Here is a 23265-nt window from a genome sequence, read left to right as displayed (position 1 = left end):
AGCCTTAAGATGGCACACTTTTAAAATAGAATTAATCTGTGTGTATGTTAATAATTGGTTGGTAGCCAAAATCTTATTTTAATGACTTTTGAATTCTTTTAAGATCAAAAGCATATTCCCCAATATATTATCCTTGTCATCATCTTATATATTTAAACTTAAAGCAACACTAAATAAAGGCAGTAAAGTATGAAATTCTATTTTCATGAAAATTCAAGAACAAATTATTTGCATTTTAAATTATATGATTATAGAATTATCTTTAATTTGATGTCATACTTAATTTGATAATTCCCTAAAGAAAACATATATTTGAAGGAGAAAAGGAGTAGAGGGAAGAGACAAATACAATACTTTCTAGTTTTTGTTAATTTCAAATATATGGAATATGCTTACAGTGTGGTGAAAATCAGTTTAAGGAAATTTGAGAGTGCAAACCTTTCTTTTAATTGATATAATTCATGAGCTGGTGGAACTAAAGATGTGGGTTGGGGGTCAGTCAGGGTGAGAGGTGTAGAGGTACTTAAGAATAGACAAAGATGAAATATAAATCCTATTCTTGAGGAACTCAAAATATAGATGGAGAGTCACTTGCAAAAATATATACTATGAAATGTGATGATAACTGATAGATTTGTGTACATTAATAGAATTTATTTAGGCAATTTGATTCTTTTTTTTTTAATTGCTCTCATTTTAAAGGCCTTAATATCTGGGTTTTTGCATTAATGAAAGATCCTGACTTACTACTGAATTCACTGATAAGAACTGTATTGTGATAGGTGAGCAAAGTCCCAATGTGTCATTGATGCAGAGAATGTCTGACATGTTATCGAGGTGGTTTGAAGAAGCAAGTGAAGTGGCACAAAGCAATAGGGGGCGAGGAAGATCTCGACCAAGAGGTAATTTTTCTTAATTGAAGTCACTCAAAAGCTGGCAAAAGCTGTTTTATTGACATTTGCTTTACTTATATCATCCAGTTTATATCTATAATAATCACAGGTCCTTAACTATATTGTGTGAAGCAGTAGAGGACCAAAGGTATTGAGTATAATTTGTCCCTTCACGTTCCAGTAGACCTACCTCTTCTTTTTCGCTTTTCTCAAGAAAAGTAAGAAAACCTGATACTTCCCTTTGAAGTCTTTTTTGTATGCATTCTGAGAATGGAAATATATAAAACTCTGTAGATGAAGTTTTATATGATGAAATAGTTTAACCTTTAGGTTACTTATGCGTTGGTTATTAATTGCTGTTTCTAGTGTTAGCTGACCTATTTTCATATTTTAGTTCATTACTTTCTAGCTTTGGGCTCTTGAGCAATTAACTTAAAAAATTCCTTGGGGGCACCTGGGTGGCTCAGTGGTTGAGCATCTGCCTTCGGCTCAGGTGGTGATCTCGGGGTCCTGGGATTGAGTCCTGCGTTAGGATCCTTGTGAAGAGCCTGCATCTCCCTCTGCCTATGTCTGCCTCTCTCTTAGGGTCTCTCATGAATAAATAAGTAAAATCTTAAAAAAAAAAAGTTCCTTGGCTGCGGGTGTACTTAAGAGTTACTGAATTTGTGCTTAAGTTTAAGAAATACTTAAATCATGGTGATTAAAGGAAAAAACTTGGTATTTTGTGGTAGTTGCATCTTATAAGACATGAACTTGATTAGTCCATTCTTTCTTTTAATAACATCTAGAATTGAGGAAAATTGTTAATGTTTATGGATTATTCCTAATTATTCCTTTGCAGAAAGCACGAAGCCTAGCATTGCACATAGTAGATACTCAAGCCTTTTTGTTTATTTTTTTATTTTTTAATTTTTTAAAAGATTTTATTTATTTGAGAGACAAGGAGCAGAGTACATGAGTTGGGTGGGAGAAGAGGGAGAAGGAGAAGCAGACTCCCCGCTGAGTGGGGAGCCCAATGTGGAGCTCTATCCCAGGACCCCCAGGATCATGACCTGAGTTGAAAGCAGATGCTTACCAGACTGAGCCACCCAGTCACCTCAGTCAAGCCTTTTTAAATCATGACAGTATTATGTTAATTTAGTGGTTAAGACATTATTACTAATGAAGTAGGAATCAGGAACTAATCTTTTTGTTTCTGTTCTATTTGTATATATACTTTTATTTTTTAAATTTTATTTAAATTTATTTTATTTTAATTTTATTTTAATTTATTTTATTTAATTTAAATTAACATATAATATATTATTGGTTTCAGAAGTAGAGGCCAGTAATTCATCAGTCGTATAACACCCAATGCTCATTATATCATGTGCCCTCTTTATTTTTTTTTTTAAGATTTATTTATTTATTCAGAGAGAGAGGGGCAGAGACACAGACAGAGGGAGAAGCAGGCTCCACGCAGGAAGCCTGACGTGGGACTCGATCCCGGGTCTCCAGGATCACGCCCTAGGCTGCAGGTGGCACTAAACCGCTGCGCCACTGGGGCTGCCCATGTGCCCTCTTTAATGTCCATCAGCCAGTTACCCTATCCCCTCACCACCTCCTCTCCAGTGACCCTCAGCTTTTTCCTATGATTAAGAGTCTCTTACAGTTTGTCCCTCTCTGATTTCATCTTGTTTTATTTTTTCCTCTCTCCCTCTATGCTCCTGTTTTGTTTCTTAAATTCTACATGAGTGAAATAATATAATTGTCTTTCTCTGATTGACTTACTTCATTTAGCATAATATAGGAACTTAATCTTATTCTGGCTTATTTGTAACTTCACTCTTCCCAAAATATTTAAATATTTACCAAAGATGTTATGTTGTAGAATGGAAACATATCAATAAAATTCATTCTCGGGGCATCTACATGGCTCCATTAGTTAAGCATCTGACTCTTGATTTCAGCTCAGGTCATGATCTCAGGGTCGTGAGACTGAGCCCTGTGTGTGGCTCTGTACTGGGCATGGAGCCTGCTTAAGATTCTCTCAGGCAGCCCAGGTGGCTCAGCGGTTTTGCACCACCTTCGGCCCAGGGCATGATCCTGGAGACCTGGGATTGAGTCTCATGTCGGGCTCCTTGCATGGAGCCTGCTTCTCTCTCTGTGTGTCTCTCATGAATAAATAAATAAAATCTAAAAAAAAAAAAAGATTCTCTCACTCTGCTCCCCTCTACTTTTATGCATGCTTTCCAAAACAACAACAACAACAACAAAAAATAAAATCCATCCTGCTATTATCCAGTCATTAAATCAGAGTCATCATCTTCAAATTAAGATGTTATTTTTAGGCATTTTACAACCTATTATTTAGCTTTGTCTACATGGGGGTACCATATTGATCTTGAAAGACTGATTATTTTAACAAAAATGTTCTGTAGATAGATTTTTACCCCTCTTGATTAGCCTATTTGGTCAGAGGGATCAAACCCCCACTGAGTATTTTTGATATCCTGAAATTATATGTTCCTGTGTGTGTACATGAATGTGCAAGTGCACGTGTGTTTTCTGAACATACCTCTTTAGTGTAGCTGGTTTTGGAAAGCAGTCAGTATTTGAATTTGCATTAACATGTGTTTTTTGAAGGTGGAACGAGCCAGTCAGATGTGTCTGCACTTCCTGCGGTCCCATCAAGTACTGATTTGGAAGTGGGGGAAAGTGCAATGGAAGTAGATCCTTCAGCTGAACAGTCTCTTCAGCCTTCTACGTCCTCTGCAATGTCAGCTCAGGCTCATTCGACATCCTCTTCTACAGAAAGCCCTCATTCTACATCTTTGCTGTCTTCTCCAGACAATGAACAAAGGCAGTCTGTGGAGGCATCTGGACGCCATACTCATCATCAGTCTGGTGAGGATGCTACTCTTTAAATAGGCTGTGGTTCATCTGATCATTTCTGATTATGAATACTTCTTTATGTTCTGGTTTGAAAGATACTAAATCACATGAATTTGTTCTTGCCAGAATAAATCAAAATGACATGTTATATGTGAACATGTAATTTAAACACAAACTTCAAGTGTGCCTAACTTGCATGAATTTAACAAATATCAGTATCTTCAGTTTACCTAAGATAATTCTTTAAAAAGTGTAGGTGCCAGCAGATAGTGTTTTGACATAGCTTCATGCAGTTGATTTAAAAATTACTTTTATAAGCCATTATAGACAAAAATGTCTTTCTAGACTTAACTTGGTTCTCTGTATTTATATTTTTTATAATCTTTCTTCAAATCATGAAATACTTTAAATACATTCTATGTGGTCCTTTTAATAGCATCTCTTTTTGACAACATACACAATTTACCAAAAGATTTATTTCTCCTATACTTACATGAAAAGGATTTGTTTTAACAAGTCCTTGTCTTCTTGATACTTGATGTTAGTGGAAAAAAAAATCCACTCCTAAATTCTGTTAAAATACTATTTTCCTCCCAATATTAAAACTACTTATGTTCAACTTTTTTCCCCCCAACTATGGAATGTACTAGTATTTATAACAGTAGTTTTCAGCAGATATGACTATAGTTTACTTGGTATTTCAACTGTATACATGTAATTATAATAAGCAGTAAGATTTTATTCATATATTTCTCTGGGTTCTACTAAGGAGGCATTCACTTGACATACAAAAAATACTAGAAACCAGAGATACAACTGGCAAGCCTAAACTTAAATCTATAAAAAATTCCTGATAGCTTAACTGCCAAGCTATCACTATTCTTCTCTGAATTCTGATACCAGATCACCAAATAAAGGATGTTTTAAATTAGGCATTTTTTTAATCAATTTATCCCATTTTTGGTCATTCATTTCAGTTTCTATGGGAATGGAAGCCAGAGTCAATTATGTAATTATTAATACTTATGCACAGTTTATCTGTAATAATAAGCTGAAAGCTGAGCTATTAAGTCAGGTTTTCCACTGTCTAATTGATATAGTTAGCATTTCAACCTATGGTAAAGTAAAATATTTTGGAGTGTTTGGGAAGTAGAATCAAAAGTTTGTCAAAGCAGATAAAATTGGTAAAAAAAAAAAAAAAGAATTTTAAAGTTATGGCATTCTTGGAAATTTTCTTAAAGATTTTGATCAATTATAAGTTATCAGGAAAACTTAGTAAGAAAATTCCCTAGCTTATATTCATGTGCCACTGAATTCTAACTAATTCCAGTTGTTTTTTAAACCTATTTCTGAGTAAAGTACTTAGTTTGGAGTTTCATTTTTCTTTTTTGTTACAGATATTTAACACAATTAATATTGCATTTCAGATTGTTAAATCCCTTTTAATATTTAATGTAAGTATCAGGTAGTCATTTGAATCATTAAAATAGGGAAATGATTGATCATTACTTGGTACCTTTGCCTGTAATCTTTTTAAAGAAGTAAGGAAATATTTTTCTTTCCTTTTTTAAAGATTTTATTTATTTATTCATGAGAGACACAGAGAGAGGCAGAGACACAGGCAGAGGGAGAAGCAGGCTCCATGCAGGGATCCCGATGCGGGACTCTATCCCGGTCTCCAGGATCAGGCCCTGGGCTGAAGGCGGTGCTAAACCGCTGAGCTAGTACGGAGATATTTTTAACTGGTCTCTACCAGTTATAAGAATTTTAGTTGACTGCACTTTGGAAAATCAGAATACTTCCATATTACTCAAATAGGGTCAGTATTGAAGAAAATGATTTGATGTTAGATGTAGTATCTAAGGATTATACCTGGAATTGTTTTGACAGCAAGCCTTTCTTTATCCCTGAGTACAACATTTTAACAATACAGACTTAATGAGTTTTTTCTGTTTTGTTTTGTTTTTTCCCCAATCTCTTTTGCACTTGTAGGTTCAGATAGGTTTATGGATACTAGGAATTCTCTGTGTGGTAGGGGGAGCTGTGATTTTTATTACAAATATATACCTCATTTTATTGTGCTTTAGTTTGTTATGTTTTGCATATTTTTTTTTTTTTACACATTGAAGGTTTGTGGCAACCCTGCGTCGAGCTAGTCTGTTGGCAGTATTTTTCCAACAGCGTTTGCTTGCTTCATGTCTGTGTCACATTTTGGTAATTCTCACAATATTTCAAACCTTTTCATTATTATCGTATTTGTTAGGGTGATCTATGATTAGTGATCTTTGATGTTATTATTGTCATTGACTTGGAGTACCACAAATGCCACCTATATAAGACAGTGAACTTATTCTGTAAATGTGTGTGTGTTTTGACTGCTCTCTTGAACAGCTGTTCCTCTCTCTCTCTCCCTCTCCTTGGACCTCCCTATTCCCTGAGATATGACAATATTGAAAGTAGGCCAGTTGATAACCTAAAATGGCCTCTAAGTGTTCAAGTGAAAGGAAGAGTTACACATCTCTTACTTTAAATAAAAAACTAAATATGATTAAGCTCAGTGAAGAAGTCATGCTGAAAGCCTAGATAGGCAAAAAACTAGGCCTCTTGTGCCAAACAGCCAAATTGTGAATGCAAAGGAAAAGTTCATGAAGGAAATCAGAAGTGTTGCTCCAGTAAACACACAAATGGTAAGAAAGCGAAACAACCTTATCTCTGATATGGAGAAAGTTTTAGTGATCTGTGTAGAAGATCAAATAGCCACAACATTCCCTTAAGCCAAAGCCTAATCCAGAGGAAGGCTCTCACTCTCTTCATCTCTCTGAAGGCTCAGAGATGTGAGGAAGCTGCAGGAGGAAAGTTTGAAGCTAGCATTTCCCATTCTGAAAATCCTAGGTCCCTTATAGATAGATAGATAGATAGATAGATAGATAGATTTGTTTATTTATTATTTATTTATTTATTTATTTATTTATTTATTTATTTATTTAAGACTTTATTTATTTATTCATGAGAGACACAGACAGAGGCAGAGTTATAGGCAGAGGGAGAAGCAGGCTCCATGCAAGGAGCCCAATGCGAGACTTGATCTCTGATCCCAGTATCATGCCTTGAGGTGAAGGCAGATGCTCAACTGCTGAGCCACCCAGGTATCCCTCCCTTAAGATATATGTTAAATCTACTCTGCCTGTGCTCTAGAAATGGAACAACAGAGCCAGGATGACAGCATGTCTGTTTACAACATGGTTCACTGAATGTATTTTTTAAAAGATTTATTTATTTATTTATTTATTCATGAGAGACACGGGGAGAGAGAGAGGCAGAGGGAGAAGCAGACTCCATGCAGGGAGCCCGATGTAGGACTCGATCCTGGGTCTACAGGATCACGCCCTTGGCCACAGGCAGGCACCAAACCACTGAGGCACCCAGGCATTCCGGTTCACTGAATATTAAATCCACTGTTGAGACCTACTGCTCAGAAAAAAAGATTCCCTTCAAAATATTCCTGCTCATTCACAATGTATCTGGTTATCCATGAGCTCTGATGGAGATGTACAAGGTTAATGTTTTTATGCCTGCTAACACAACATCCATTCTGTAGCCCTTGGGTCAAGAAGTCAAATCTTCTTATTTTAGAAATACCTTTTGTAAGGCTACAGCTGCCAAAGATAGTGATTCCTCCAATGGATCTGGGAGTAAATTGAAAACCTTCTGGAAAGGTTTCCTCATTCTAGATAACATTAAGAATATTCATGTTTCAGGGCACCTGGGTGGCTCAATCAGTTAAGTGTCCGACTCTTGATCTCAGGTTCAAGCCCCACATTAGGCCTCACACTGGGCTTGGAGCCTACTTAGAAAAATAAAGAAGAATATTCATGAGGTCAAAGTATCAACATGAATAGGAATTTGGAAGAAGTCAATTTCAACCCTCATGAATGACTTTGAGGTGTTCAAGGCTTCTTCAGTAGAGCAAATAACTGCAGATGTGGAAATAGCAAGAAAACTAGCATGAGAAGTGGAGCCGGAAGATGGGACTGACTCACCACATCTCAGGATCATACTTAAATGCATGAGGAGTTGCTTCTGGTAGATGAGCAAAGAAAGTATCTGTTGAGATAGAATCTACTCCTGGTGAACATGTGTAAAGACTGCTGAAATGACAACAAAGAATTCAGAATCTTACATAAACTTAGTTGATAAAGCAGTGGCAGAGTTGGAGAGGATTGATTCCAATTTTGAAAGAAGTTCTGTGGGGTAAAATGCTATCCAATAGTGTTGTATGCTTCTGATAAATTGTTAAAGAGTCAGTTGATGCCACAGCCATCCCACCCTTCACAGCCTGATCAGTCAGCAACCAAAAGCATCAAGGAAGATTCTCCATCAGCAAGAAGATTATGACTCACTGAAAGTCGGATGATGGTTAGCTTTTTTTTTTTTTAAAGCAATAAAGTATTTTTAAATTAAGGTATGTATATTGTCTTTTAGACAGCATGCAATTGCATACTTAATAGACTATAGAATGGTGTAAACATGACTTTTATATGCACTAGGAAACCAAAAAGTTCTTTTGACTTGCCTTATTGGATATTTGCTTTATTGTGGTGCTTTCGAACCAATCTGCAGTTTCTTGGAGGTGTGCCTCCATTGCCTTACATAGAGATAGAATGAGAAAGTGCTTCTTGCCCTGCCTTAGGTACCTCTTTATGTAAATGTTTCCCTTATGTCCCTTATATTTCCTCTGTCACATTGCTGAGGTAAAAGAAAGGCACGGTGGGAATGTGAAAATTTGCCTGGCAAAATGCCATCTGTGAACCTAATTATTTGCCCTCTTTTAGTCTGCAACTGAGTTGTGGTGAAGAAAGTAACAACTGCACATTTCATTGGGTGCTCAACACTGTGTCAGAAAAGTCTTTTAAACACTGCTGCTCAACAACTAAAAGTGTTTATTTTGCACCTTCTTGTCTCTCAGACGTTTATCACTTTCCTTTACCTTCATCCTCCCCTCCCAGCTGTCACCTTCCATTCACAGTATGTGTGTGGGGGAAGCACTCACCTTCCTACTTTTCAGTCTCTTGACACTCTCTCATTTGGGTAAGAAGTATGTCTGTTCCTGTCAAAGGCTAGTCAGTGCAATCACTATCCCTTTCCAGATTCTCTGGCTTTTGCATCATAAGTATTATCTTTTCTACTGCATTGGTCCTTTTCTACTTCAAACATGCTCTGTTACTACCTCCTTTCTTAAAAATACCTTCCCTTAATTACCCCACACTCTCCCCCAGCCTTGTGCCTTTGCTCCTCTCATGATGAGTCTTCACAAGAAGTGCTCACATATCGTTTCCACTGTCTTTCCATCTTCCATGTGTTTTCACCTAACTCCTGTCTGCCTTTCAGCTCTATATCTACTGAAGCTTTTGGTCAGAGTCACTGGTGACTTGTTAGTATCTTAGTATCTTACTAGATTTTTCATTCATTTGCATTTAACATAGTCTGACACTCTTTTCAGTTCTTTTTTTTTTTTTTTAAGATTTTACTTATTTATGTATGAGAGATGTAGAGAGAGGGGTAGAGACACAGGCAGAGGAGAAGCAGCTCCCTGTGAGGAACCTGATGTGGGACTCGATCCCAGGACCCTGGGATCACTCCCTGAGCCAAAGGCAGACACTCAACCACTGAGCCACCACCCAGGCGTCCCTGACACTCTTTTTCTTGAAACACTTTCCTTTCTTGGCATCTGTGTTACCACTTTGCCTATTTATTCTTATTACAAACTCTAGCTGATTTTCAGTAATCACTGTTGATGCTTGTTCTATTTCCTTCAGAATATTTTAGTAGAACTTCTTAGTCTGCACTCTTTTCTCTGTTCTGTAACACTGGGGGACTGCATCAATTTACATAGCTGTGAATAGCTTTTCTAAGGTGAAGATTTCTAAATGTATGTCAACAATCTGATCTTCCACTTTAAGTTACAGACTCCTATGTCCAGCTGTTCCTTTGACCCTTCTTTTTGGTTATCTCTCAGTATCTTAAGCTTAACATGTCCACACTAAAACTTAATTTAGCCTCATATCCTTCCCGTCTGCTAATCTCTTCCATCTTGGTGGTTTTATATTTTAGTAAACTTAAAACCACCTGCCCCATTTGCTTATTTTAACAGCCTATATGTTATTCTTGATTGCTTGCTTTCATGTCCCATGCTCAGTCCATCAGCAAGTCTTGTTGGTTCTGTGTCTAAAATAAATTACTCTTCTTCCATCCATCATTTTTAATCTTCTAATTGATCTCCCTGAATCTGCTGTCACTCTCTTACCATTTATTTACCATGCAGCAGTATTTTACCGTGTTAAATCAGATTATATAGCTTTGCTGTTTAAAACCCCTCAAAGACTTCTAATTGCATTTAAGAGTAGAATTACCCCCCCCCCAAAAAATTGATGGATTTAAAAAAAAAATATTTTACTTATTTATTCATGAGAGACACAGAAAGAGAGAAAGGCAGAAACAGGCAGAGAGAGAAGCAGGCTCCATGCAGGGAGCTCGACGTGGGACTTGAACCTGGACTCCAGGATCACGCCCTGGGCCGAAGGCCAGATGCTCAACCACTGAGCCACCCAGGTGTCCCAAAATTAATGGATCTTAAAGAACCTACGTGGCCTAGGTTTTGTCCACCTCTCTAACCTAACCTCATTTCACAGGACTTTCTCAGTTCCCAGTGATCATTATGCTCTACCTGCAATGGTTTCCTTTATTCCATTGAATGTGCCAAGTTCTCTTCTGCATCTTTGTTTCTGATTCTGAGCCTTTGCACTTGCTGTTCTCTGTACTTAAGAAGCTCTTCCCCCTGACTTATTGCAGCCAACTTCTTTTTCTTGGTGTCTCAGTTCTGGTGTCCTTACTACCCTAGCCAGATTCATCTTCCTTTACTAAAATATTCTTTTATATAGCCCTGTTTACTTCCTGAAAAGCACTTACTAAAATTTGTAATTATTTTGTTAATTTTTGATTGATTTGTGATTTATTTTGCCTTCTTAGAATGGTTTTATTATTATAATATTTGAGAAGGTGGTTTCTTTGGATCGAATGGGGTTACCAGCACATAGAAAATTCACTTTAGATTTTCACTTTGTGAGAAGTGAGTCACCTAAGGGATCCGTGTGTGTTTAATTAAATAACCCATTCAGACCATGAGAATTTAGTTTCTGTAACATAGTATGTGATACGGCTTTTGTGTGAATTCCTGCTTTTTTACAAATGTCCAGATTTACAAATTTATATAGGTCTATTCAGAATCTTCACAGCTAAACTAAGCTCTGTAGAAAAATTGTTGAGAAATAATATGGCATAGAATAATAAACCTTTCAAAGCCCAAATATCCAGATTATAACTTCCTTAAAGGGTACCAGGGCCTATTCAGTCTAGAAGCAATATATAGATTAGAAACAAGGGGAAATATTAGATTAATGGTTACTTTGGGGAGACCAAAGAAGAGACCAGGGGAACTTGAAAGTCATTAAAGGAATGACAGTTCTAAGAGAAAAATGCACAAGGATCACCTGGACAAGAAGCAAGTTGGCATTGGAGGACAGATCCATAGCAGGCAGATAAACTACTAGCAGATTAGAGACCGAAATAATCCAGTGTCTAGGACAAAAGATGCTGTGTATTGGAGAGGCAGGATATGAAATTAGAAACAAGTGGACCTTTGTCGGGTCTACTATCAGTGGGAATGGAGTCATTACGGAGATTAGTCTGGAGTCTTTCAGAAGAAAACAAGAAAAGGGTAGGTTGTTACAGGAGATGGAAGTACAAATTTCCCATTAGCAATTCCTGACACGTTGAGGATTTTTTTGTTGTTGTTTTTAAAATTCAACCTACAGTATTCATTATATTCACTTGGCATTTTGGTTCATGTTAACAAAAACGAATTCTCAATGCATTTATTTGCATTATAAATTATATGTTTATACATTTTTAAAAGGATGTAATGTGTGTATGTCTTACCTGCCTTTAATGTTTCAGATTTCTAGCAGTACTGTTTAGTCTGCTTAGTCTGGTTGGAATTTTTAACTTAATATTTGCCCTTCCTAGTTGGCTATGTGGTGACTTCTTTCCATGGCCTCATTTTTGGTTTTAACCCAGGGGAGAAAAAGCCACATACAACCAGCCTTAAAAGTAAACAAACAAATTGTTCTTTTAAAAAGCACTGGAAGCATTGAATAAATAGTTCATGACATCATAACTAAATCTTGATTTTCCAAGGTATAGAGAGAGCCTACTATTTATATGCTGCAGCATCTAGTGGGTCTAGGTGGAGATTCTTCTGTCTCCATAAAACACGTGACAGCACAAGAGAGAGGGTTTGAAACAATAAAGTCAAGGGAATTTTCTGCGATTTTTCTGTTTTAGCAAAACATGTAATCTCTTTATGGTAATTTCTTTTGAAGTGTAAAATTAACAAACTTTATGAGTGCATAATTGTTTGTTTTATACTGCTAAAAGCATTGCTATTATGCTGTCAATAAATAAGATGTATGTATATACCTAAAAAGAAGGCACTATACCATTGAGCATCACAATTTATTAGTCAGTGAATACTGTCTTGCTTGGTACTAGAGAATTTTCTAGGAAGAACTAGCATTGAGAGACTGTGATGATACTTGAATTGTTTGCTAGATCTTTTTTTGTTTGTTTGTTTGCTAGATCTTAACTGCCAATTGACTGACTGAATAAAATTCTTTATAATTAGAGGTCATGGTAACAAGGTGTTAGTATCTCTGGCACGATTGATTCCTGAAACAATAAACCAAATGTACACCCTTATGATCTATGTAAATGAGACTGAAAGTTGTTTGGTAGTTTGTGTAATTTGCTGCCAGTGTCACTGAGAGACATAAAATTCTTTCCCCTCCACCATCAAACAAGCAGCTCTTGAATCTCTGCATTGCCTTTGCTTATAATGGATGAAGTTTTTATTTAAAACCAGTTCTTCCTCTTACTCACTGCAGCTCATCTCTTTTGGTCTACTCAAGGACATCATTCCTGCCTTTGCCCACTTCTTTTCATGTATCACGTTTTTTCCTTCCCTTAATGAAATGTTCTCCGTTAGCATACAATCATCATATCAACTAAAACATCAACTAAAACAAACCTCCCTTTTAACTCTTTACTTTTCCACCAACAATCATCCAATTTCTCTGTTCCCTTTTAGCAGCAAGACTTCTGGAAAGAGTATATATACATATATATACTTTGTGTCTCTACTTCATTATGTCGTCTTTCTCTTGAACCTGTTCCAATCGGGTTTTGGCCCTGTGATTTTTGCTGAAGCAGCTCTTGTCAAGGTTGTCAGTGACTTCCAAGGTGCAGAAGCCAGTGATAAGTTCTCAGTATCTTTTTCATTGTATCAGCGGCATTCAACACAGCTGCTCCTCCATCCTTCCTGACATACTTTCATCCCAGCCCACAGGTTCTGCTCACTCAGTCCTCTGACCTCCTCATTGGCTTCTCCTTCTTATTGTACTCGGAGATTCTTCCTTCCTGTTCAACATTGGAGTATCCCAAAGTTCAGTTCTTAGACTTCTTTATTATCACTTACACTCTAGATAACTTCCAGTAACATCACCGATGACATCCCATGTAGTGGGATGTGAATTCTATACTGTTTTATTCAGTCCCTACTCAGCGTCTCTACTGGGATACCTGTTAGTTCTCTTCCTTCTGCTACCACTTGCTCCTCCCTTTTTCCTATTACAGTAAATGACAGCTCTTATTTTTCTTAGGATGTAGGCCAAAAACTTTGGGACCATTCTGTATCTAAACTACCAGCAAATTCTTCTGCCATTACATATAATATGTAACTCACACCCAGACACACTTCCTCCTCTGAGGATTTTCACTTGCTTTTCTCTCCACCTGGAACGCTTCCTCCAGATACCCAGGTGGTTTACAACCTCAGTCCTTGAGGTCTTTGTTCAAAAATCATCTTAGGAGAGAAGCCTCCCTTAATGACCATACAGAAGACAGCAACCCCTCCTCCACTACCTCTGTCCCCCTTACCTTAACCTGCCCAACTTCCTTCACAGTAGTTGTCCTTGCTTGACACAAACACATACATGTATATTACATATATGTGTGGGTGTGAGTTCACTGATTTTTTTTTTTCACTGATTTTTTTTTTCCTTTCAGAACATAAATCCACTTGAGTAGGGACTATTTTGTTTAGTGTTTTATTTATTCTCCAGAGCCTAAAACAGTGCCTTGTAAATAGTAGGCAGAATTTTATGTTATATTTCTACTTTTATCTAGGACTATTGCTTTAAGAAAATATTAAGGATTATGTAAATATTTTTAGTTTAAAAATGAGTAAATGATAATTCCAACATAAAAAGAAATATTTTAGCTGAAAAATATGTAACTGACTTTTTAAAGAGCTCTTCACTAATAAATTCCAAGAATTGTTTACAAATGCATAACTTTTTCATAATTTTAATTGAATTTTAATTATTATTTGATTGAAGCTAGTAATTTTGTGTATAGATTAGATAACTGATATTTTTCAATTTTCTTTAGTATCACTTTGTTTAAAAAGATGAAATTAGTGAAGAAAGGAATATTCATTTTAAAGACTTTGCTTATGGAAGACTTTATTTTCAACCTATTTAGTTACTTAAAAATTCTTAGAGAACTATATGTGTGTAATTCATTTCTAGTTAAATAGAAGAAGCATTTGAATATGTCAGTGTGTGTTATCTCCTAACTTAATGATCATTTTTTTAATAAGTACTTTGTTTAGTATTCTTCCATGAGACATGTATTTTACCTATCTTTCTTTCTTTAATATATAATCAGATTCTTACTATTTCTATTTTGTTACTATCTCTTCACCTTTCTTTTTCCATCTGTGTCAGAATTTTTAAGGGGGCCTGAGATAGCTTTGCTCCGCAAGCGCCTACAACAACTGAGGCTTAAGAGGGCTGAACAGCAGAGGCAGCAAGAGCTAGCTGCGTGCACCCAGCAACAGCCTTCCACTTCTGGTCAGTCTTCTCATGAGGGCTCTTCCCAGGACCCTCGGGCTTCAGGTTATTACTGTCCAGTGTCCTCAAGCAGCTGGTAGAGTTGGTGTTTTAACACTGCTACTGTGTAACAAGATGCTTCCCTTTTCCCCTTGACAAAGAGCTGATGGTGCTTGCAGCTTCTCCCTCCCTTTCTTGCATATGGTGGTGTTCATCATTCCATGGCTAGAGGCAGCAGTATTTGCCAGAGAGATGAATATAAAATAACCCATTATTTTATTTGTAATATTTCTGGGAGGGGGAAGATGTTTATTACTTCTATGGCTAATGAACTACTTTCTAATAATCTAGTGAATTCAGAGCCTGTTTTGATATTTTTACTGAAATTTCTTATATGCCAAAATGATATCTATGCTCATGGCCCCTAGTTCTTCCTCCTCTTCTTTTGAAAGTTAACCAGGATTCCTATGAAGTAGTAATACTAGATTTTAGAATTATAGTGTTGTTTGGCCATACCAGCATGCTGACTCAATTATCCTCTTCTGTAATTATTTGAAAATTTTCAATATTTGCTTGCTTGTTCCTTGTATACATATCTGATATATACGGCAGCAGAAATAACCCACAGTCTCATGTTGCTGTTCTTATGCTTTTAAACTCTGATAAGACAGTGATAATCTGTGCCACTCTTTTTCTTTGAGTATTTTAATGGCCTGGTTATTTTTATGGCCAGCAAGCTCATGATGCTCAACATTTGTTGACAGAATTAATGAAAGATTTAGCATAAAATAATTTGTCAATTTAATTCTTTCAAGATGAGTAATAGGTTCTATATATTCTATTCTATAGGTACTACATGGTAAATGCTACAAATCTTTAGGAACTAGAGTGTGTCTGGGTTTTGATAGTAATAAGATTATGATACTTTGATGTACTACTTTGTTTTTCCACCCTTAGGAATGATAAGTTGGGGTATTTGTCAGTTACTTTGAGAACTCTGATTTAATTTGTTTGTATATTGGTAGAACTGAACAACCTCCACTTTATAAATATTTGTTCAACTATGTACTGGTAACAAAAGCACATTATATAATATCATGGTGAAATAAAATAGATTTAAATAACTGTAATATAGGTGTGAGGTTTGGAATAAATTCTGGACGATTTTTAATTCAATGTAATATTAGTAGAGGGAATATTGGCCAAGCAGAGATGTCTCTGACCATTTATTTTTATTTTCCTATACTTAAAACTACCTGGAGAGTTTGATTAAATTGCAGTCATGACATTTAAAAGTAAGACATTTTGTTATGATTTTGTGCTATTTATAAACCTCTAGCTTATGTGTTTCAAAAGTAAAAAATATGCAACATAAAAACCAATAAGAAGGAAGTTAAAATGCTCCTATATATACACATATTTTTATAATACTGAAATTCAGCAGGTAAGAAACTAAATATTAAAGTGAGTTTGAGTATAAAATATAATACTGTCTACATTAGCCAGAAAGAAATGAAATATACATTGTAGACATTAGAAGAATATTTTGAGACTTAGCCTTTCACATCCAGTCTACCAATTTGAATTGAAGCAAGTTCTTTTTTTTACAGAAAACTTCAGAGTGGTTATGTGGTCTCTGTAAAATAAAATGCTATTGTACCAACTCTGAGTATCCTTCCCCATTAAAAAAGTCTCTAGTTTGATAATCAGTGTATTTGTGGTAATCTTTAAAAAGCTAAAGTTCAGTAGATACCTTGCCCGGTTTTGAGGTTGAGAAACGTGTTACCTGTACTTTGGTTTTGAACAATACATTGGGCCCCTGAGGCTATCTACATGGCCAATATTAGAGACCTTTAGTGCTAACCATCCATGTATGCTGCTCCCTTCACCTACAAGATGAAGTACTTCCTCTCTGTCATATGCTTTTAGCATAGCATTCATATAAGACCCTAATAAGTTTAATCTGTGACATACCCTGGGTTCATTTGATCATGCTACTTTTATTCTGTCCACACATGTGACAGGAACGCTATTCAGTAATTAAATAAGAAAAAGTTAAATAACGCATAGTTTGTTACAAAAGACCATCAATAAAATCTATTTATTTTATTCATTTAGTAAATGTGGGATAAGAGGAAAAATGAATAGGCTTAATGCAAAATTTATATCTTCAAGGACACACAAATTATAAAAATACAGAATAGGAATTAAATTTATGAAATTTAGCAGGGAGATAGGTTTTATTTGAATAACAAAACATGTTCTTAATGATTAAGTATAATATTGTCTGTGTATTATGGACATTAATTGATCCACCATAGCTAACTTTTAAAAATTTCATTTCTCAAAGTCAGAATATATTATTTTAAAATATTTTTACTTTTTTTTTTTTTTTTTTTTAGCTAAAAACAAAAGTGCATTTTTCCCCTAGGCTTTTAGGAAGTACATCATAACTTCTAGGCTTTCAGTGATTTTTTTTTTAATTATAAAGGGATGAATTTGCCTTCATCATATTATTGCTTAGGTACTAGATTGGTTGAGTTCTTGTCCTGTTCCTATGACTAGATGAGCTTGAACAGGTCAGTTGGCTGCTTTATGTCTCAGTTTCCCAATTATTGATTGATTTAGATAGTATTAGCCTACCATAATTTATAGAGATAGCATAAGGATGGGGTAGAAAATACTGGATAAAATTTTTATGCTCCTAAGTAGAGAAATACACATAATAATGTACTATCTTAATTATAATATCTTTCACTTAGTACCTCAAAATTACCTCATATCACAGCCGTATACAGTTGATGGCATTCAGGGTTTTGAATGAGCATGAAGATGAGTGCCATAAACAGCTATGACAGAGGCAGTCAGCATATTGCTGATTTTAAACCCAACTCTTTTTTTCCATTTCAGGTCCCCTGAAGTCATGGGTTGCTGGCTCCTGCTCAGAGTGACAACACCCTGTGGAGTCTGCTCTACTGGCTCGACCACCACAGAGCCCCACTGGAGCATGGAGCCAGCCTAGAGAGGGTCAGGTAGGAACTGTTTTTTCACTTTATGGCACGGTTTTGCTGATTGGAAAAAAAAATTTTTTTATACCCAAAAAGGGTATAAAACATTGGTGATTATTTTTGAAAAAGGGCTTTTCAAAACTGAGCCATATTGGAAAAAATCAGCACTTACCCGATCCTGTGCAAGCAGGCTCTATACAACATCCAATTCCCCACTGTCTGTGACAATAGGCACATGTAGCACTTCTCAAATGGATGCATTTGATCCTGTTTTTAGTGCTTATAGCATAAGTAGTTAGTAAATAAGATACAATGTTGATCTAGTTCTTTAGTCTTTAGCTACCTTGAATGACCAACTCCTCAGTGCTTCAGACATGAGAATTGCTCTATATTTTTCAGAACAGCTTCCTGTCATTATTTATCATTCAATATCATGTTTCTGAAAAACAGGCAAGTAATAATAACATTAATTGACCCTTTCCTATGTGCTATCTAAGTAGTTTATGCGGATCATCTCATTAAATCTTCACAAGAACAGAATGTGGTAGATACTGTGATTATCCATATTTTACAGATGGAGAAACTGAGACATAGAGATGTTAAATGGCTTGTCCAGGTTACAGTATTACTGAGTGGAAAGGTCAGAATTGAACCCAGAAGTTTGGCTGACAAGTACTTGTTATTTGCCTTTAAAACTATAATTCCTTATTTTGTCTACAATTGAAAAAATTCTGATGAGAAAATTTTAAAAATTCTAAAGAATTTTTTCAAGACCAAAACTCTTTTTTTTAAATATACAGAAATTGGCCATGAGACACCTTGAGCTCAGCACTGCATGAATTTTTGCCTAAAGTTTATCTCTACCTTAAAAATAATATTAATAATTTTAAACACTTCCAATAAGCAGACCAATCATAATGCATTTTGTAATAAATTATCATTAGACTGTATGGTCTGATTTTTATTTGTAATGGTGCTTTCTGGAATATATTTCACAGGGAAATGGAGGAGAGCATGCAGATACCTAAAGCAATCAGCATTGAACTACTTCTATTGTGTTAATATTTGGAAATATTTCTGTAAGTTAGAAGTTATGGGTATTGTGTTTACGAATAACTTGTGGTATAAAAATGTGTTATTTCAGATGTTTATGAGACAGGAAAATAATCCTTTCAAAAACAGTTGCATGGTACCCAAGATTAAAAATAGGACAGAAGCAATAACCAAGAAGGATTTTTTTCTTAAAGATTGGTTTTTCAAGATGGAAGGAACAACAAATAATTCCCCAGATACATACAATAATGTGACAGACTGTAAAACAGTAAGGAAACCCTTTTTGTTTAATACTATTTTAACATAAACTTTGTTAATATTTTAAATCATTAAAGAGATTGAAAATACATAATTTTGAGGCAGTGACAGCATTCTTGATCCTTCATTAATGTGTTTTTTAGAGACATATTCTTTCCTAAACTTCACCTAAAAAATTAAATAAGATGCATTTTATTTCATAAGATTTGTACATTACATAGTACTTATGGAAAAATTAAATATTGGAAAAAGATTATCTGGAGAGTTGATAGTTTTTTTTAATTGATTTCTTAATTATAAATGAGAACACAATGAAATGTATAACAGATACAAAGAGACAAAAAAATTTCATAAGATACTTTTTAGGAGGATTTTCCAATATTTCACTAGGACTCAAATTTTTGTTATGTATTTCTAGACTTTAGGGAATGTAATTTTTGTTTTCTCTAAAAACCAACTTACCGGTTCTTGAAAAACAATACAGGAATGTTGTATCTAACTCTAAAATGGATAAATGAGAAGTCTTAGAAAGGAAAGGAAATACTTTATTTCCTTATTGAAATACTAGCATTCATTCTTTCTTTTTTGTATTGAAATACTAGCATTCATTCTTTCTTTTTTGTATTGTACAGATTTGTTGAACTGAATGTTTAATGAAGAGGTGATAACTAAGGATAAGTCAAAGCTATTATTCAGATAATCATGCTTTATCAAAATCTAGTCATACAAAAGTCTCTGAGCAAACAGGTTGTATCAGAAGGTAGATGATTTTAAGTTGATAGAAGTTGGTCCCAGGAACAGGATTCAGACTTTTAAATGTAGAAATTGAAGCAATCAAGTGATATAAAATTGCTGAGAATGCAGGATATATCGGAAAACTTTTCTTAGCTATTATTTTTTTTTCTTAGCTATTAAGTTGAGGATATTATCAATGCAAAATATTTTAACTACTTTTGGGACAATAAAGCCTTGATCAGTAGAACTGGTGATTATCCAAAAGTATAAAGTTTTTGTTTTATTAACATTTGTTAAGAACTGGAGCACAGGACACTAGAAACTAGGAATTATTCTGATGTTTAGGAGAGAGCTGTGTTTATTATCCACATATAGCTCTACTGGGACACTGGAACTCAAGCCAGGACTTGGTAGCCACCTCCTCCTATTCTCCAGTGTCTTGCTTAGGTTACTAGGTTCCTAGGATGTCCAGGAAGAAAGGAGATGATTAGATCTCAAAATATCACAGACTATTTGTTGTCAGAACCAGATTTAGAATCAAAATTCACGGACTCTAGACTAGTGCTCTTTCCATTTTTATCATCCTGCCTTTCTTTATATCAGTGTTTTCCAAACAATGGAACCCATTTATAGAACAGATTCTTACACAGAAGCTCAATGCATCAAAAGGATACAAAATTAAATGTTCTATTTGAAGCCAGGGTGGAAAGCATGAAGCCCAGACCATTAAGCATACTCCTTTCCTCTGTTCTTCTTTTCCCATCAAGCCCCTAAAGAAGCCTAAGCCTTCAACCGAGTACAGTTTTAATATGTAGAACATATCTGAGAGTTTAAAAAATTACCTATATTTCTGTAATGGCAATTACTTCATTGAATTTTTCTCTTATAAACCATTTTCTTTGTCTGACATCTTCACTTGAGCTCCTATTTTCAGCCCAAGGTACATCAACCAACATCTAACAAAGTGTAGCAAGCATCTCCATTTCATGCTTTGAATCCTCCAGTCCAGAAGGAAAGCCATCTTTAAGGAGCTGGCAAGGGGTTTGAGAAGGGGAAGGAGTCTTCTGTTTAGTGAAGGAGATACTCCAGTTCTGTTTTATCTACCATGTACCTTGTGACTGTGCTAAATTTGAATTTGATAAAAAGTATATGCATGGAAGTAGAAGAATATTTTCTTAACTCATTCTCAACGTTGCTAAATGCTTGCGTGGAATAACTGATCTGAAGCACATGGCCCCGCTTACTCACTGCTTGGGAAATATACCACAGTACTTACTTCTATTCCCTACCCTTATACATTTGTCTCTTAAGCTTAGAGTTGATCATGACATTGCTGTGCAGTTTTCTGCTGCTTACTTTTAAGTTGAAATCTCATTTTTGTTTCAGATTCTCCTTCTTCTGTGGTTAACAAACAGCTCGGATCCATGTCACTTGACGAGCAACAGGGTGCGTGCAACAGGAGATGCGCTATGCCCATCCATCCATAGTTTTATTGCATTGCATAAACCAAGCTCTCTCTCACTTTTTCATAGCATTTCATTTTGATTATGGTCTAATAATCAGTATTTTATGGGGTAAATTACCCTAAGTGGTGGTGTGTAAAAAGGTCCTCCTTGGCCTGAACAAATTACTTTCTATATAAACTAAGTTAATTTCTACCTTTGGCCCCTTATGTCAACTCTAAATTCTCTTTTTATAACAGTATTTTAATAGGTATAAGCTATATGCATTTTTAAAATTCTAGGTATGATAAAATTATGTAGAACTGTGAATGTGAGGTTACCATATTACCTAGTGGCTGATTTAGAAATGGTTATTTGAACACAGTAATATTCTCTATTACCAAATGGCTGTACTAATGGTATTTGATTTTATGTCTCACTTACCTAGTAGTCAAACTCCTGGTAGCTTTAACTAGAAGGAATACAATTATGAACTCCAAGATTAAGCTTAGGAGCCATCAATCAGAAGGGAAAATAGCTTCCATTACCACTTGTACTTTTTTGTAGTAGGAGAGGAATGAAATCAACCTGAAAGCTGTGAGCATAGCCTTATGAGGTAGACAGGCTACTTATTTATCACACTTTATTACTAGTAGAGCAAATACAGCACAGAGACGGATCGGTAGAAGAAGACATTCTGACAGTAAGAAGGGGAAACTAAAAGAAGGATCGAAAGAGGAAGACTGTAAAAAACTAATCAGCTTTTAGAATTAGGGCAAACAGCTTTACTATTGCCCCTCAGAATTCCTTGGCCATTTATAAGTGTATTGTGATGCAGAGGTTTAAAATAAAAAGGTTGATGTTATTAAGAATAACTAAATAATATTCACTTTTCTCTATTTAAAGACAGGTGATCATTTAATAGACTTTATAAATATTTTTTTAAAAATTGTAGAAAAATAACTTAGCCCTAAGGCCATAAGTTTTAGTTGGCTGAAAGTTTACACATGTAGTATTACTCATTTGCCAATAGTATTTGGGAAATTAAATATTGCTGAAGTAGTGTGAAATAGATCTAATTTTAGCTATCTTCATGGAGACATATTCAGAAACTAATTTTAAAATAAATTACTTCTGATCTTAAATTATTCCCTTTAGACCTGAATTGACAAGTGTCGCTACAGGTTTTTCTGTTCTTGAGGATGAATGAATGAATGATGAATGAGTTGGTAAATGGATTTGAGAACTAAGAAATAAAGCATGTTTTTTATATATATACATTTATTGTAGCGATATTAACAGTGAAGAATAATTCCCTTATGGTAAAGTATAATTATATCATCATATTATAATGTACTATTGTTTAAAACTGCCCTCTAATCAAATAATCTTTTTTTGTAAGGATATATGAATGTAAGTAGTATATCACTACCAGAGAGTTTGTAGCCAGATTCATATTCTATTCATGACATAATTCCATAGTAATTTCCATAGATTACATTGAATATTTTATTCAGTTTAAGTTGGTACCTAATTAACTTAAGATATGGGGTATGGAGAAAAAGACAAATAAAGGATAACTGTCAGATTTTTGGCATCAAGGCCTGGGTGAATGATGATGTCGCTTAACTAGGGTAGACTAGTTTGGAGGCAAAAATCACGAGGTTCTTTGTCTTTTAGTCATAGAAGTGTTATATAAAAGGGCAAATATTGAGTAGGCTTGGCAGAAGCTGTATCAGAATAGACCATCATCAATGAACTGTGTAATAAGTCCTCTGAGCAGGTTTTTCTACTAAAGGTGAATAGTATATCCAAATGAATTAAATCCTGAGGTTGTTGGTTTTTTTTTTTTTTTTTTTTTACATGCCTTTTTGTTCAACAGGATTACATCTTATGAAGTACTAGGGACTTCTGCATCCTGGGCTTGTATTACCTAAATATAACTTCTATAAAAATTAAGAGAAACTGCCCACCACTGTCTTTCTCACCTGGACTA

General features: G+C 35.2%; 1 protein-coding gene across 10 annotated transcripts in view; it reads left to right on the top strand.

The window, feature by feature from the left end:
• DCAF6 (DDB1 and CUL4 associated factor 6) overlaps positions 1–23265 on the top strand; it is a 131330-nt gene that overhangs the window by 57947 nt on the left and 50118 nt on the right. For 3 of the 10 annotated variants that reach the window (XM_038542619.1, XM_038542618.1, XM_038542621.1), the window contains exons 9-13: positions 783–902; positions 3519–3779; positions 14669–14794; positions 18780–18860; positions 21214–21273. In XM_038542619.1, coding sequence (XP_038398547.1) covers positions 783–902; positions 3519–3779; positions 14669–14794; positions 18780–18860; positions 21214–21273 — 648 coding nt within the window. Of the gene's footprint in view, positions 1–782; positions 903–3518; positions 3780–14668; positions 14840–18779; positions 18861–21213; positions 21274–23265 lie in introns of all 10 variants that reach the window. The other 7 variants (XM_038542620.1, XM_038542622.1, XM_038542625.1 and 4 more) reach the window with 4 other exon arrangements.

This window comes from Canis lupus, chromosome 7, assembly GCF_011100685.1.
Source record: "Canis lupus familiaris isolate Mischka breed German Shepherd chromosome 7, alternate assembly UU_Cfam_GSD_1.0, whole genome shotgun sequence".
NCBI lineage: Eukaryota > Metazoa > Chordata > Mammalia > Carnivora > Canidae > Canis > Canis lupus.
The sequence above is the reverse complement of the archived record's forward strand: the minus strand, read 5'-3'. Positions and strand labels throughout refer to the sequence as shown.